This window comes from Agrilus planipennis, unplaced genomic scaffold, assembly GCF_000699045.2.
Source record: "Agrilus planipennis isolate EAB-ADULT unplaced genomic scaffold, Apla_2.0 scaffold90, whole genome shotgun sequence".
Lineage (NCBI taxonomy): Eukaryota > Metazoa > Arthropoda > Insecta > Coleoptera > Buprestidae > Agrilus > Agrilus planipennis.
The window spans coordinates 210631-225127 of record NW_020438865.1 but is presented as its reverse complement, the minus strand read 5'-3'; the positions used below and the strand labels follow the sequence as shown (position 1 = coordinate 225127).

General features: G+C 32.3%; 3 protein-coding genes across 6 annotated transcripts in view; 1 reads left to right on the top strand and 2 right to left on the bottom strand.

Annotated features, from left to right (window-relative positions):
- LOC108737317 (rho GTPase-activating protein 7) overlaps window positions 1–12404 on the top strand; it is a 45472-nt gene extending 33068 nt beyond the window's left edge. Inside the window, exons 3-14 of the mRNA XM_018470102.2 lie at window positions 4828–4969; window positions 5899–6095; window positions 8084–8392; window positions 8482–8524; window positions 9259–9330; window positions 9704–9940; window positions 9996–10338; window positions 10397–10638; window positions 10698–11009; window positions 11070–11371; window positions 11428–12038; window positions 12117–12404. Coding sequence (XP_018325604.1) covers window positions 4828–4969; window positions 5899–6095; window positions 8084–8392; window positions 8482–8524; window positions 9259–9330; window positions 9704–9940; window positions 9996–10338; window positions 10397–10638; window positions 10698–11009; window positions 11070–11371; window positions 11428–12038; window positions 12117–12231 — 2925 coding nt within the window. The 3' untranslated portion in view covers window positions 12232–12404. The remainder of the gene's footprint in view (window positions 1–4827; window positions 4970–5898; window positions 6096–8083; window positions 8393–8481; window positions 8525–9258; window positions 9331–9703; window positions 9941–9995; window positions 10339–10396; window positions 10639–10697; window positions 11010–11069; window positions 11372–11427; window positions 12039–12116) is intronic.
- Window positions 1841–4821, bottom strand: LOC108737318. Its single transcript, XM_018470103.1, has 2 exons — window positions 4531–4821; window positions 1841–2342 (listed from the first exon to the last, which is right to left on the bottom strand). Exons 1-2 carry the CDS (start codon window positions 4588–4590, stop codon window positions 1860–1862), a joined length of 543 nt encoding a protein of 180 aa, XP_018325605.1. The 5' UTR covers window positions 4591–4821; the 3' UTR covers window positions 1841–1859.
- Window positions 12405–12996: 592 nt separating the features above from the next.
- LOC108737327 (OTU domain-containing protein 7B-like) overlaps window positions 12997–14497 on the bottom strand; it is a 4374-nt gene continuing 2873 nt past the window's right edge. For 3 of the 4 annotated variants that reach the window (XM_018470121.2, XM_018470120.2, XM_018470124.2), the window contains exon 6: window positions 12997–13939. In XM_018470121.2, coding sequence (XP_018325623.1) covers window positions 13897–13939 — 43 coding nt within the window. In that variant the 3' untranslated portion in view covers window positions 12997–13896. Of the gene's footprint in view, window positions 14344–14497 lie in introns of all 4 variants that reach the window. The other variant, XM_018470122.2, reaches the window with a different exon arrangement.

Sequence of the window (14497 nt, the reverse complement as noted above, 5' to 3'; positions counted from 1 at the left end):
ATAGCCTAACCTAACCGAACCTAATTAATATTACAAATGTGGACGTGAATTTGTTTGTTACGATTTTATGGCTTAACTATTCAATGGATTATTATGAAATTTTGTATACACATTGTCAGGGGTACAGAGAAGGGCATAGGGAGGGTACCTTTTATTCAGAAAAAAATACTGTTCTGTTCCCGAGGGATAGAAAAAATTCTTTTCATCTCCATAAAGAAACAACGCGAGGGAAGCCGAGGGTAAATTCTATTAATGAATAAATAATGGAAAGAAATTAGAAATAGAAATTAATGAATTAAATAATTGTTCGTATATTCATTTCAGAAATAAAACTCTAGCAACACTCAGTTGTATCAAGTATTCAGGTTTAAGTTTCGTTACTTCCTTGCCTAATCCGAAGCTAAATTTACTTTGAAAAATATGGGACTGTGTAGTAAATCTAGAAGTGGCAATATTTTTGTAACCGTACACCCCTTTCCGGTTATTTGTTGAACAGGAAATGATTTTCAAACCTTCGGTGTAACTTAATAGGGAAGTATTTTACAGAGACATTTGTAACACAATTTACGGCTTAACTCCATATAACAAACTTCTATTTAACAAAAAATGTAGAAATTATTTTGACTGGTTGCCTTACTTTATTATCCGTCATCTGTTACCATCATCTACTCGTAAAATTATGTTTTTATTTTTTCTATTCTCAATAATGCAATGAAAAATTTAATTTCGCTTTACTGATAAGGCACACTGAACTGAACTGAACTGAACACTGAACATAGAAATTATACATTTCTTTGTTGGCATTTTTTTTTTAAGTATTTGCATATTTGGGTGAACATACGAAATATATTTTTTTTCACCACGTCTATTTGAAAATATACATTGTTTCTCTGAAAACTATTCTAAACCAACCGTATTTTAGATATAACTAGGTACTGGATTAAAAATAAAATTATGTATTTCATTAACAACAAGTTAATTTTGTATTTTAAGAGAAAGTAGAAGTAGTGTATCTTTAATAAATAAAATCTCCTTTTTTAGGTGTATTTACCGATAAAATTTCCTTATATATATTTAGGCAACGTAATATTAATTTTGAATTTATAATTCAGTTGTTTGAATTCTCAAATGTTTGGAAATTACTGAACATCTGCTCTGTAATTAACATTCTAATCGTGTATTAACTAAACGTACAGTTTCAAATTGAATATTAACTGATTAAAATTCAATTGCACCTCTATTATACCGTTTATAATGAAATACCTCTTGCTTCACAGGAACAAAAAAACAGCGGGTTAAGAAGTTTTTTTTAACCCGTTAGTTCTTTATAAGATAATGTTTATACAATTTACAATTTAATGTGCACATTCTTACAATTAAATAGACCATTTGTTTACACTTGTCTTTTAAAAGAACACCATGTTCTTGGCCAGCATATTGTTTAGAATCTTTTTTTTATTTAAACATTCTGTTCTCGCCGTAACAATCTTCGGTGAAATATAAAGAAATTTTGGTAAAAAAAAAACTAGAGAAGAAAGACAAATCTATTACAACATGGTTCCAATAATAAGAGTCAAATCGCAATTCACCCCTGATAAATTATTGACCAAGAATTTAATGTTCATTAAAAGTTAATTCACTTTTTTTATATCCTAACTCTATAATTACCGGGTTTCTTTGTCTGTTTTTAAAAATAATAATTTTATTGTATTTTTAAATTTTGAACATTTTACCTAATTGCGTGGCGTTTTTGAGCTACGTTAATAAGTTAAATATGAAATGATTGTTTTAATAAATGTATTTATTTATTTAGACATCCTATTTGTCGATATTTGTTTTTTTTTGTTATGTTCATTAAACTAAATAAATTTGAGTTGATTTTTCGTTTTCTTTCCTCTAGCTGCCTGAAATGGTGCATCATCGTCATCATTTACATATCTACGGTCTCTCATATCGTTTGGAATAGCAGTATGACTTTCATCTTTCTTTGAAAATGCTTCAACTTTCTTTCCTCTTGTTATAAAAAACAGTTGATTCATATAATCTGTGTCGGTATCGTAGTCCTTTGCTGTGACAATCCATTTTGGTTCTTGAACATAGAGAGGCTCTTGGCGGTAGATCTTATCTTTTTTGCCCCTGTTTGCCCAAAACGGTCCAAGCTCGTCTTGGGTAACTGCAACTGCCCTTTTAAAGCAGGAAGTTGTTGCACACGAGCCAATATTAAGCCACCCTTGTTCGTGACAACCGACACCCTGCAAACAATTCCGTCTGCCCCGGCTGACCCAAAATGGAACCTTGACGTCATTCTTCTTAAGTAACATTACCACATTACGGTCGGCGCCCTAAAATATACATACATAGATCATTGTCATAAAAGACAAATATATAAAGGATGGTTCTGTTTAGGGGCTGCTAATGTCAATTATAGAACCTTTTAAATTTAGCATGAAATAGGCGTTAAAGTTTGTCACTGAAAAAGCTCCGAATTCTTTGGAATTTTACGAAGGAATTCATATACTGAACGTTATTATAAAAACGAGTGGAGGCATTAATGGCTACTTTTGTCATCACATATACATATACAATGTTCTCTTTCATTTCATTCAACTTTTCGGTTTTAAGGGAGGCTCCACTATCTAACCACTGGAGTCAGTAGCTGAAATGTTACGTTACATTACTTTTTTTATGTAAAATATGACAATTATTATTTAATCTTTCGTCCATCCATTAACTACGTCTTTTAAATTGGAATCTTCCCTCTTGGGTAACATGTTGTTGGATCTCCCTCTCCCTTTCGTAAAATTTATTGATTGGATGAATCTTTTTTTAATATTTGTATATAATTCTTTGAACTAAAAAGTTGACATGAGATTTTTCGATGACTTCCTGTTCCCTTGGAATGGACCCGTCCCTTCCGCCTCGTTTTTTAATTCAAGTAAGTTGTCCCGTGTCCCCTTTAGATTGAGGTATGGTTATCAGTATGTATAAGCAGCAACTTACTTCGAAAGGCAAAATGAAATATTACACACATAATTTGATTAATTGATTAACATTAACTAAGAACGCTTTCATTTTCCTTTTTATTAATTGATCTAAGAGTAGTCGTAAGTTTTAAGTTCCCGTGGTAATTTTGTGGGTTGGAGAAATTTTTCACTTCGTAGGAGAGTGACATAAAAAAATCGCTTTAAGCGAGACTTATTCAATTATGTATTTCTTTGAAAGTGTTTCCTAGAAAGTACGTAATTAATTATTTATTAATAGGTAGATCATTTACTATTTTCGGTCTTGATACTGCCAGCAGGCCGTTGATGAAACATAAAAAAAAATATTGTTGCCCAAACGCGAAGATAACTGTCCTTTTTCGTTTCTAAAATACGGCCAATTACTCTAATGTTACTTACTTCCCTTATATTATCATAAAAACCTAATTTATATTCCAACCGACTGAATAGAATATTAATGAATGTGTACGTTAACTATTATTAAAACTTTTTTACGGCAGTAGTTATGTCATCTTGACTAATATAGACGGTAATGTGTTAGTACAATTTGCTATAAAAAAATATTACCTACCTGTATTGTCAATCGCGTTAATATCGATAATACAGTCTGTAATATTATAAAGAGGTGATTTTATCAGTATATGGTAATTTCTATTCCAACCGACTGAATAGAATATTAATGAATGTGTACGTTAACTATTATTAAAACTTTTTTACGGCAGTAGTTATGTCATCTTGACTAATATAGACGGTAATGTGTTAGTACAATTTGCTATAAAAAAATATTACCTACCTGTATTGTCAATCGCGTTAATATCGATAATACAGTCTGTAATATTATAAAGAGGTGATTTTATCAGTATATGGTAATTTCTTGAACCACTGAACTTATTCTAAAAATTGTTCAAGTAAAAGTAAGCTAAAATATCNTGCTCAGGTACTTTTAGATTACCTTACTAAATGTATGCATTTTCTTAATTCCATTTTTTTAATATTATAAGTGTGTTCAAATCGTCATATATTAATATTTCAGATATTCTAATATTTAATTTAATTTTTAGCAATTGTAGTAAATGTTTCTTAAATATAGCAAATACAATAACATACGTGACATTTAAAGTTAGCTATAATTTCGAGAAAATTCGTAGTTTTTAGTAAAGAATCTTTTTCACTTGCAAGATTGCGTGAGATATTCGCGAAAATGAAATATCGAGGTTAATATTTTAGAATTAAAATGTGGAGATTTACTATTTTTAGTACAAAAAAAATTGGTAGCAGCTAGTTGATGTAAGATACTAACAAGAAGTTATTATTTAGATATCGCTTCAAGATTAAATATGATCTAAGTTTTTTGTATTCACAGTTTCGTTAAATTTGGTCAACAGTCAAAAGCAAGCATTCACATTATCAGAAATAGACGAAATGATAATTATTGTTATCCAAAATATCACAAATATTTTAAATCAGAATTAAATAAAAATTGTACAGACAAAATGATTTAATAAGCAAATGATTTTCTGTAACGTACCCTGCATATAACTCCTAATAGGCAAAAAATCGACAAATACAAAACCACTAGACTTCTCATTGCTATAATAGTAAACTAAGGTAGGTGAACCATTCCAGGGTTTAAATACAACAATTCCACCACCACAAATCTTTATTCTGCAAAATTAGTACAGGGACTTTGGGAATATCACATGGTACATACCTGCATCAAGTCTGTCAACATTATGATTAGAAAATGTTTTTGATTCGCTTCGTTACTTTTAATTTCCACAATATTATTTCTACTTTACATTTTTTTTCGTTTCTACTGTTGCAGGAAGAAATCACAAAAGTTTTCGAAGATTGGAATGGGGAGTGTGAAAATTTGGACGTCCAAAAACCGAAGGAGGTCCCAAGTTTGTTTCCTAAAGCTCCAGAAAAAACTAACGGTTTCATTCCATCCACGGATCTGATAAACAGTGAGTTTCTAACGTTGGTTGGCACTGATGTATTCTTATCGAAAAATCCGCCAATATATTTATGAAAAATCGACCATCCGTCTTATTCAGCGAATAATTTCTTCAGGCAAAAATCAGTCTAAAATAAATCGGGAAATAGGAACAAGTGGGGTTCTCCGATTTTATAACGCATACCTTTTTGGGGATTGATAATTTGTCCCTTGATAAGAAAAAGAAAAAATGCTCTCTTTCAGGTCATAGTGAACAATTTTTATAAAAAAATTGGCAAGGATTTTCTAGGGCTGAACTAAGTGTCTGAAGATGAAGGAGACCCTTTTATATGATGATAAATATCAATGCCTTTCCCGTCTTAAAAGTACTATTGGAACACTTTATTAATCCCTGAAAGTGTTATCATGGCAGGGAAACTAACGTAACCTTACCAAACCTAACCTAGCCTAGTCCAATTACTATTTTTGGTGACGTTTTTTTATAACGCTAGATTACATTCGTTTACGTTAGATTTTTTCGCAAGATAACACCGTGATTTTGTCTTTTAGGGTTAATAAACTTCTTCAATACTACTTTTAAAGCGGGGAAACATATTTTTTGCTGTCATAATATGTATTTTACGATGCAGGGGGTATTTGAGTTTCTATTTACGTGCGATACAGTTCTACCCTGAAAGGTAGTAAGTATAATATTTCTTGAAGTAATGGCAATTTTTTTCTTCATCCCTGAAAGTACATTAATGCTCAGTATGATATAAATCTACGAACACCTACATATAAATAATAGCAAAAGCGATTATTTATTGCCATACAACTTCTAATTTATTTCTCTAGATTGCTTTACTTCTGCCATACACTTACGAGTTTATTACCTACCTATCTTTTTTCATCCACATTTAGGTTTATTGGCAAATTGGTCAGTTATATTTTTTATTACAGATCATAATGATGCATCCAATGAATCGACTGTTAAATATACAAATGGTGTTACGAATGGAGAAAAGGTAAATTTTTCAGACAAATTAGATAATGGTCTTAAAAGTACTAGCGAAGAATCAGACGTGGATGAAGTCTCCAATTGCAGTGATGTAATTATTAAAGAACTTAATGGTTCCCTGTCTACGATAAATTGTTCGGTAAGATAAGTTAAAATTAAATTATAAAAATAAGCTAAAATTCTAATTTTTGGTGAAGGCGTCGTATCATTTTTATTTTCTTTCTTGGGTAATTGTATCGAAAGAGGAAATATTTAGTATTAAAAATAAGTATCTGTATTAACATTATTAGGTAATTCCCTTGTACATACATATAAATAAATATGATTTCTGGCGTTAAGTATTTATTTTATGTTCATTTTATATGTCAACAGCATGTATTATGTAAATATATTCTCATGATATATCACGTTAATTCTTCGACCACATTTGGAATGAATATTTTAAGATAATAATGGCTATGTTAATATTACTAACTTTTATCCTTCAAATGTTTCTTTAATATTTGATATTTTTAAACGGATTAACAATAGACTTACACAGTGGCGTATGAAGGGGGGGGGGGCTATGGGGGCGCTTCGCCTGGACGACGGCGCAGTGCTGCCACTCAGGGGCGGTAGATGCCGTTCATTTGAATCTGTAGCACGTTTGGTAATTACTTAGAATTGGGGCTGCCGACAAAACTCACTCTAAAAAGTTTTCCATCCTTTGGACACCATTTGAACGTAATATGACTTGGAGTAGTTGTTTAGGTTGTTAGGTAGGGTAGGTTTGTTTATATTAAAAATATATCTCTCGCTTTAAAAGTAATGTTCGGACGTCCAAAATGACCCTAAATAAATAAAAAAAAATTGGAGCAGTTTTGAGCTGGAGCCCCAATTTTAAATACTTCATCATGATAAGGTCATAAGTCCTAAGACTGGTTGGACACACCTCCATTCTTTCCTACCCTGAGCATTTCCCTAAAACTAGAACATCCCGCAACAGTAATCTAATTTAGGTCTACCATTACTTTTCTTAACTCTTGTTTCTGCTTCTAAAATGTCTCTGACTAGTCCTTCATGCCTGAGGTGTCCTACCAACCTATCTCGCCAATTTTTTATTGACTTCCATAGTCCTTTGTTCTCTAATCAGCACTTTTTGACCCCCTTTGGCCGCCACTGGATTAATGTATACCCTTTTGTTGAAATATCCTTTTGCTTTACGAAATGTCTCCATAATTTTTCGTTGTACTCAGCTGCACTACATGGGAGGAAGTTTACAAGTTTGCAAATATGCATGTGCATATCGAAGATTTATTTTAGTCATTAATGCGTTTGTTTATAGGAAAATATTTCATTTTATTTATTAAACAAATCAAATGCTGTTTCTTTTAAGAATTGCCAAGTAGTGGTTTCATGCAGTAAAATTGTTGTAAACATCGTGTATTTTTGTAGAAATGTTTTTGATTCGAGGAAGTTTGCTATTTATCAAGCAATTGTAAAATTATAAATGTTATAAAAATACGTCGGTGGTTTGCCGCTAACTTCCTAAGAGTAATTTTGGATTTTTTTTTTCTGTTCTGTATTTCAGTAAAGATTGCTTTTACTATTCATTATGCAAATGTTACTTTTATAATATACGTCAGTGGTTTACCACTAACTTCTAAAGATCTTCAAACTGGTATTAAAAGATTGTACCATTGACGTACGAGTTTTTTAGATGTGACCATAATTTTTAAATAAAATAGGTACACTTAATATTTTTAAGGAAAAGTATATTTTTTTTAGACTTACAAGGTCAATGGATAGTTTTCCTCCCTGGCTGAAGAGGGGGGGGGTTAAAAAAAAAAAAAAACAATTAAATTATTAAGTAGGATGAAAAAAGTAATGTCCTACTAAAAAATACATATCGTTACACTATTTATAATCATTTTTGTGCAAATGTTTTGGTTCCATATTTTTTGGTACTTATTACACGACAAGTATAATACGAGGGGGAACCAAAAATAACACGTACATCAGTGGTTTGCTACTGGTATTCTAACGTCCTTCTTTATAGTAATTTAGGTCATTAGGTCATTCAATGGTGTTTGATTTTTGATAATACTTTTATCTGATTTTGGTGAAAGTGATTTTTAATTGATGCAGGAACCCTGTGAGAACCAGCTGAACGACATAACCAACATAATCCAGCACACTGCTACTCAAACATCACCAACTCCATCGAACAGTTCGACAAATCTAACATGGGTGTCGGATTGTTCGTCATCACCATGCTTAACGACAGCGTCAGAGCCCGACCTGGTTGAGGAAGACAATAGGTCATTTTCATCGGTGGATGGCACCGAACCGTCGTCGTTATCAGTGGGTGCGTCGGCGTCTTGGAAACGGCGTCACCAGAAGGAATTATGGAACAAATCGTCGTCAGCACCTGTGTTGAAAAAGGTAGCCCCCAAGGTTAGTATAGCCGTCCATGCGTGTTCCACTTTGTACTTTATTGAGTTACATACATGAGTGGTCATGCATAAGCTGTTGCTTGATTCCAGGTGAACAAGCAAGCCCGCTCTCAGTCTGATCGACATTTAGCTGGTGAGTGTTTCGACATGTCGATACGTGTTAGGGAATACAAATTTTTTCGCAGCCTTAGTGTTAAAGTTAATGATAACTGGCCTGTTAGAAAGGCCGAACAATTATGGAAACAAATGCGAACGAACAAGATCGCAGGTTGGTTAGCGATATCACCAATGCATGTCCGGATGTACTACCCCTTCTACCAGTATTAATTACATTTAATCCCCGTCTAGTTAGTTTTTATGCCATCAACCTCGAATTCCGTGTCTCACAATGAAGTTTATTGTATAATAGAAATATAAATTATAAAAAAAAAGCATTCCTACACTTATATTGATCCTTCATGAAGTACCTACCCAAATCGTCNTACACTTATATTGATCCTTCATGAAGTACCTACCGCAAAAACTTCTTCCAACTCCACTATATGTGCACAAATTGTTTTAATTGTAAATTGTTTGAAATATCTTCTCCAAAAAAAAAAATAATTTTATACTAATTGTAAGTAAGCAGCGCATAGTTTTTATTAAAGGCATTAAATGTTAATAGCAAATTTATGAAAATTTAATATATTTATAATAATTTTAATTTCCAAAACCTCTGAAAGACGCGGTCACATTTATTTTTTGAATGAAATAATTATATTTATCAAAACCTTTGATGCAGAACTATTTTCAATTTTGGTTGATATTATTTTATGTAGTAAATGAATTAAAAAGAAATAATTGAATGTTTGGTATGAACCCTTACAGAGATCGAAGCAGCCGAAGCTTGCAAATGGCTGCGTGCTGCGGGATTCCCACAGTATGCACAAATGTACGAAGGTAAGAAATTTTAATTAAAACTGTAAAGAAATAATGTATTTGAAGAAAAAGCAGTGTCTGCGTAGTTTCGAATAAAATTAAATAACAAAAAACAGGTATTTGTAAATGTCACCAACAGAAGTTTCAAGCACTGTCCTTTATTCAAGGAATTTAATCATTTCGCAAGTTTGATAGATTAGGTTGATTTACTGAACGTATCTTCCTGAACATACTTATAAGGGATTAAATAGTTTCATGTTCTATATAAGAAACCACGTACAAGATTACTATTTTCATATTTCTTGTGAACTGATAAAGAAATGTGTTACTAAGTGTTACAAATTAATGTTTTTTTCTTCTTGGGGTAAGTTATTTCTTTTTCTTGCATCGCCAGAGATGCAATTTCCTGTAGACATTTATGCTGCTCAAGAAGATCATCCCTTATTGGAACCTGACGTGCTACATTCTTTATTTCGACGCTTGCAAGTGTTAAATCGTTGTGCAAGGGTCAGACAGCATCCTACATCACACACTGACGATTCAGAAGACGAACAATGTGCTCTTAGCGATAATTGGACTTACCAAAGTGACTTGAGAAGGTGGTCGAGAAATTGTCAAAATTTGCAAATTCGTACGTATATTTGTATATTTATGGTACAGATGTAGAATTTTTTTTTGTACAATAGCAGCAAATATAGAAGAACAGGTAAATAAGGAATGGTGGTGTGCAGCAGCCCCTAATGCAAATAAAGAAGAAATAATTAATGAAAATTTAAGAGAGCGATCTAAGGATCGGCTGCGAAGAGCCGCTTCTTCAATTAAATTTCGAAGGCGCCGCGAAGGAGTAATAATTAATGATAATGGCTCCAATGTATTGGATGCATTATCGAAACAATTGGTGGATATGCATTCCACAGATGAGATGCACCTTTCTGACACGGAATGTTCCCGAACCGGGAGACGGAGAAAAACCCGATCGTTAGAAAAAAAAGATTCTTGGCCACATCCTGCCTTAGACGATTGTGACAAGTATATTTTCAATAAAAATAGTTTCATACGGAGTTATATATATATCACCACTTTTCAGTGTTTTATGGCATCGGAATGTTTGTCACTTGGAAGATCAGTCTCCAATACAGTGTCGATTAAATTTGGAAGAAGGTGGAAAGCCAATTTCTAGTCTCTCCTGTACCCAAATGCAAGTACTTAGAAAATTAGCTTTATTGAAGCTTACAGCTCACATGGAAAAAAATTGTCCGACTCATAGATCAGGTTGGAACTGGGAACTTCCCAAATTTATCAGGAAAATGAAAGGACCAACTTACAGGGGTGCGACAATTTTTTTTGTCTTTATAAAAAAAATATTTTAATTGAATAATTTACTTTAGATAAATCCATATTTGGGGTACCATTAACAATAATTCTTCAGAGGACGGGGCAACCGCTTCCCAAAGGGATTCAGGAAGCTCTGGAGTGGTTACGACAAAATGCTACGGATCAAGTTGGTCTGTTTCGAAAGCCTGGGGTTCGTTCTCGAATTCAAGCCCTCAAAAATCTTGTTAATACTCAGGGGGAAAATATTAATTTTAACGAGCATCAGGCTTATGATGTGGCTGATATGGTCAAACAGTATTTTCGCGAGTTACCAGAAGCTTTGCTCACCAATAAACTATCTGAAATATTTATTCTTATTTTTCAACGTAAATGACATCAGTTATTATATAATTTTTTAAGTTAAAGGCAATTATTTTTTTTTGTAGATGTCCCGCCATATCTTCGACGTGAAGCTGTAATATGTGCCCTTCTGCTAATGCCAGACGAACACAGAGAGGTGTTGCAAGTCCTTCTTAGTTTTCTAGAAAATATTGCATCTTGTGCGCCAGTTAATCAGATGAACGAGAGTAATTTGGCCCTGTGCTTCGCCCCTTCGTTATTTCAATTTAGTCAAACTGTTCAAAACAGGCAAAATATGGGTACTCCCCACCCCCGAGAATTGGCCGAAAACAAAGCAGCTCAAGAATGTCTGTTATACATTTTGAAGAATCGCAATATTCTGTTTAGTGTAAGTTTTGGTTTATGAAATAATAACAGAAAAAATATACATATATATCCTTTTAGATACCCAAAGAATTAATAAATCAATGCAAATCAGCTGAAGTCAAGGATAGCATTGCCATGACATTATCGGAATTGGGATCTGATTTTACAAACGGCTGGAGAGGATACCTACAAGAATGTCAATCAGCCCTTTTAAAGGAGACAAAAGAAAAAAGTCGTGGTTGGGTTCTTGTCAGTAGTCATCACTACAAGGTGGAATTGGCGTACAAAAAGGTCGCCGATGGACATCCCTTAAGGCTGTGGAAAATTTGCGCTGAAATTGAAGCTCCACCGGCGGAAGTGGTTCACAGGATTTTACGAGAAAGGCATATCTGGGATACTGAATTACATTCGGCAAAAATTATTTCTCAAGTAGACAAAAACTCTGAAGTATTTTGTTACGTTAACAGCAACATGCATGGTCTTCCTTACATTGATTATTGCGTTATAAGAACGTGGAAAATGGATTTACCTAAAGGAGCTTGTTCTATTGTCGAAACTTCCGTGGAACATTCTGATGCGCTACATATTCCTAATAGTGTTAGAGGAATTGTGCTAGCTTCAAGGTACCTTGTCGAACCCGGAGGTTCGGGAAGATCCAGGCTTCTACATCTCTCCAGAGTTGACACAAGGTAAATATAATTCAAGTTAAAAATCACTGTTATTCTGAATCTATTGTCTAAATTGTTTTATTTTATTTTTTTTTACAGAGGACGAATGCCCGAGTGGTATCATAAAAATTATGGCCATTTATGTGCTTTACATGCAGCTCAAATTCAAAGTTCTTTTCATCAAACAGCAACTGGCCCAGAAAGTAAGGTCTGACTTACCAAAGGTAATTCTCAATAAATTAGCGTTAATATATTATGGAACTATGGAAAATAAACTCCACAAAAAAGTGTGTGCTAGTCCGTTATGTTATTGGTGCTTTTAACCAAGAAATAAATCTAAACAGGTTTGTACAGGGTGCCAAAAATAAAGTCTGTAGTATATCGGTCTTCCAGGCCAGTATTATTTTTTGTACAGGTTTATTTTAACATGCAGTTAAAACGTTTACATTTATATTGTAAATATTTTGTGTACAAAATTTAAATTGGATGAATACCTGTTAATTTTAGAATATAAAACTTATTTCTTAAATAGGTATAGGTACATTTATCATATACCTACTTCCATTTCGATATATTTGTACAAAATATATTTTTTCAAACGTTGTACGTTTTTTCCTGATACATTCGTATTATTGTATCATTATTTAACTCGGCAACTTTAAATTAAGTTTTAAAAATTAACCATTTAATAAGTATTTGAGTTTTATGGTATATATTGTGAAATTGAACATGATCAGAAAAGTATTATTTATATATTGAAATTTTATGGTAATATTAAATACATGGTCTTTACAAAAAGTTAAAGCTTAAATATTTTTTTAATGTTTAAAGCTTCTAGTTTTACAAAAAACTCATAAAAATTGAGTGTTAATAATGCTTTCTTTATTATTTAGTTATTTCAAATTTAATTCTGTTTTCATGAAGTATTACATTCATCATAGTCTTTAGATTATTTTAGCACAATTCAAAATAAAACAAATAATGTGAACAAATTTATTTGCAACAAATCAGGAAACTAGAATACAAGTAAGGTAGCTACAAGTTATTAGTTCTTTATAATTGGTAACTGTTAACATTAAATAAAAGGCACTTACGGAAATTCAGTGCTTAAATCGTTATATCACAACGAAATTCTGCACTTTAAGCCGTTTACAAAAATAAATCTCTAACATACCTGTAATCTAGTATCACATATAAAGAATAGTAGAATAAATTAGTAACAGGCTTATGAGAAATCAAATCGTCAATAGCCTAAGAAAATATTGAACAGAAAACGAAAGAGGTAAAATATAACAGGCAAATTGTTTTAAACATCTTCATTCTTCAACCAACAGAGAAAACAAATCGTTAAATACCATATAACACAAAAATGGAACATTATTGGTGAAACAATAACAATTTTTTTTTTTAGTCTCAAATTGTACCCTTTACAAAAAGGTCTACAATGATACTTGTACAGTAATAGTACATGTACGCTTATCGTATTGATTTATTTATTTACGTTTTCTTAGACGCGAACGTCTTTTTCGAATTGTTTTCATCTGTTCAGTGGGGGGTATATCTGTAGGAGTGTTTTCAATAGTTTTAAATTTATCAAGAGCTCTAGTAAAAGGACGGGAAGTTTTAGGTCTGTTACCAGGTATGTCCTTTAAGGCGTACATAGAGGATGAGGAAGGAATTGCTGGTTGAATATTGAAGGTAACCGCAGGTAGGCTAAAATAAAAGGAAAAGGCTAAGATTTTAATGGCTGGCGCTCTCTGATGAGAGATCGATATTGGGGTTTGATAGTTGTGGTCTAGAATTAGTTCTCCTCATAGCTGGTGAAATGCCAGACAAAGGACTGCATATCAGTGGTCTCGCCGAAGAAGGAGAACCAATCCTAAGTCACGACCATGAAGCCCCAATATGAAGTCCTCCTGAGGCTAAAATATACTATATTCAGTTAGAAAAAAAGAAATAAAATACTCTTGGATATGTACCAAATGAGTACCAAATATACATTATTGTTATTTGCCGTTTATTATCCTGATGATAACCCTTTTGATTTCTACAAGAAACTATCATTAAGTTAATAGCTAATGATGATGTTCCCATAAAATTAAACATGCAATGAAGTTTTGATATGCGATATTATCATTTTAATACATCATATACAGAAGAATGGTATTAAGTAGTATATCATATATTATAACATTTGAAGGATAATAAAAGATACAAATAAAATTGTACCAGACAACATACTGTTACTAATACTTTAAAAGTTCAATTAAAAATAATCACTTGATGCCCATTATAAACGAATTGTTAGTTTAGACTTGCTGAAATACTGGTGAAAAGCAAAATTTACATTAAATAAGGACTTCATAATCCTTGAGAACAAATAGAAATAACCCAAAAAGAAATTGTAATCAATTTTTGGCAGTTTAGATTTTGTTAGTTAATTCTAACATAAATAATTTCTTTATAAATATAAATATTTA

What these genes read in the sequence shown, in the direction of transcription:
- LOC108737318 (XM_018470103.1), bottom strand. Translation starts at nt 4,590, where the DNA reads ATGAGAAGTCTAGTGGTTTTGTATTTGTCGATTTTTTGCCTATTAGGA. An exon ending in TATTAGGAGTTATATGCAGG is followed by an intron (nt 2,343 to 4,530) that starts GTACGTTACAGA and finishes TGTATATTTTAG; the next exon opens with GGCGCCGACCGTAATGTGGT.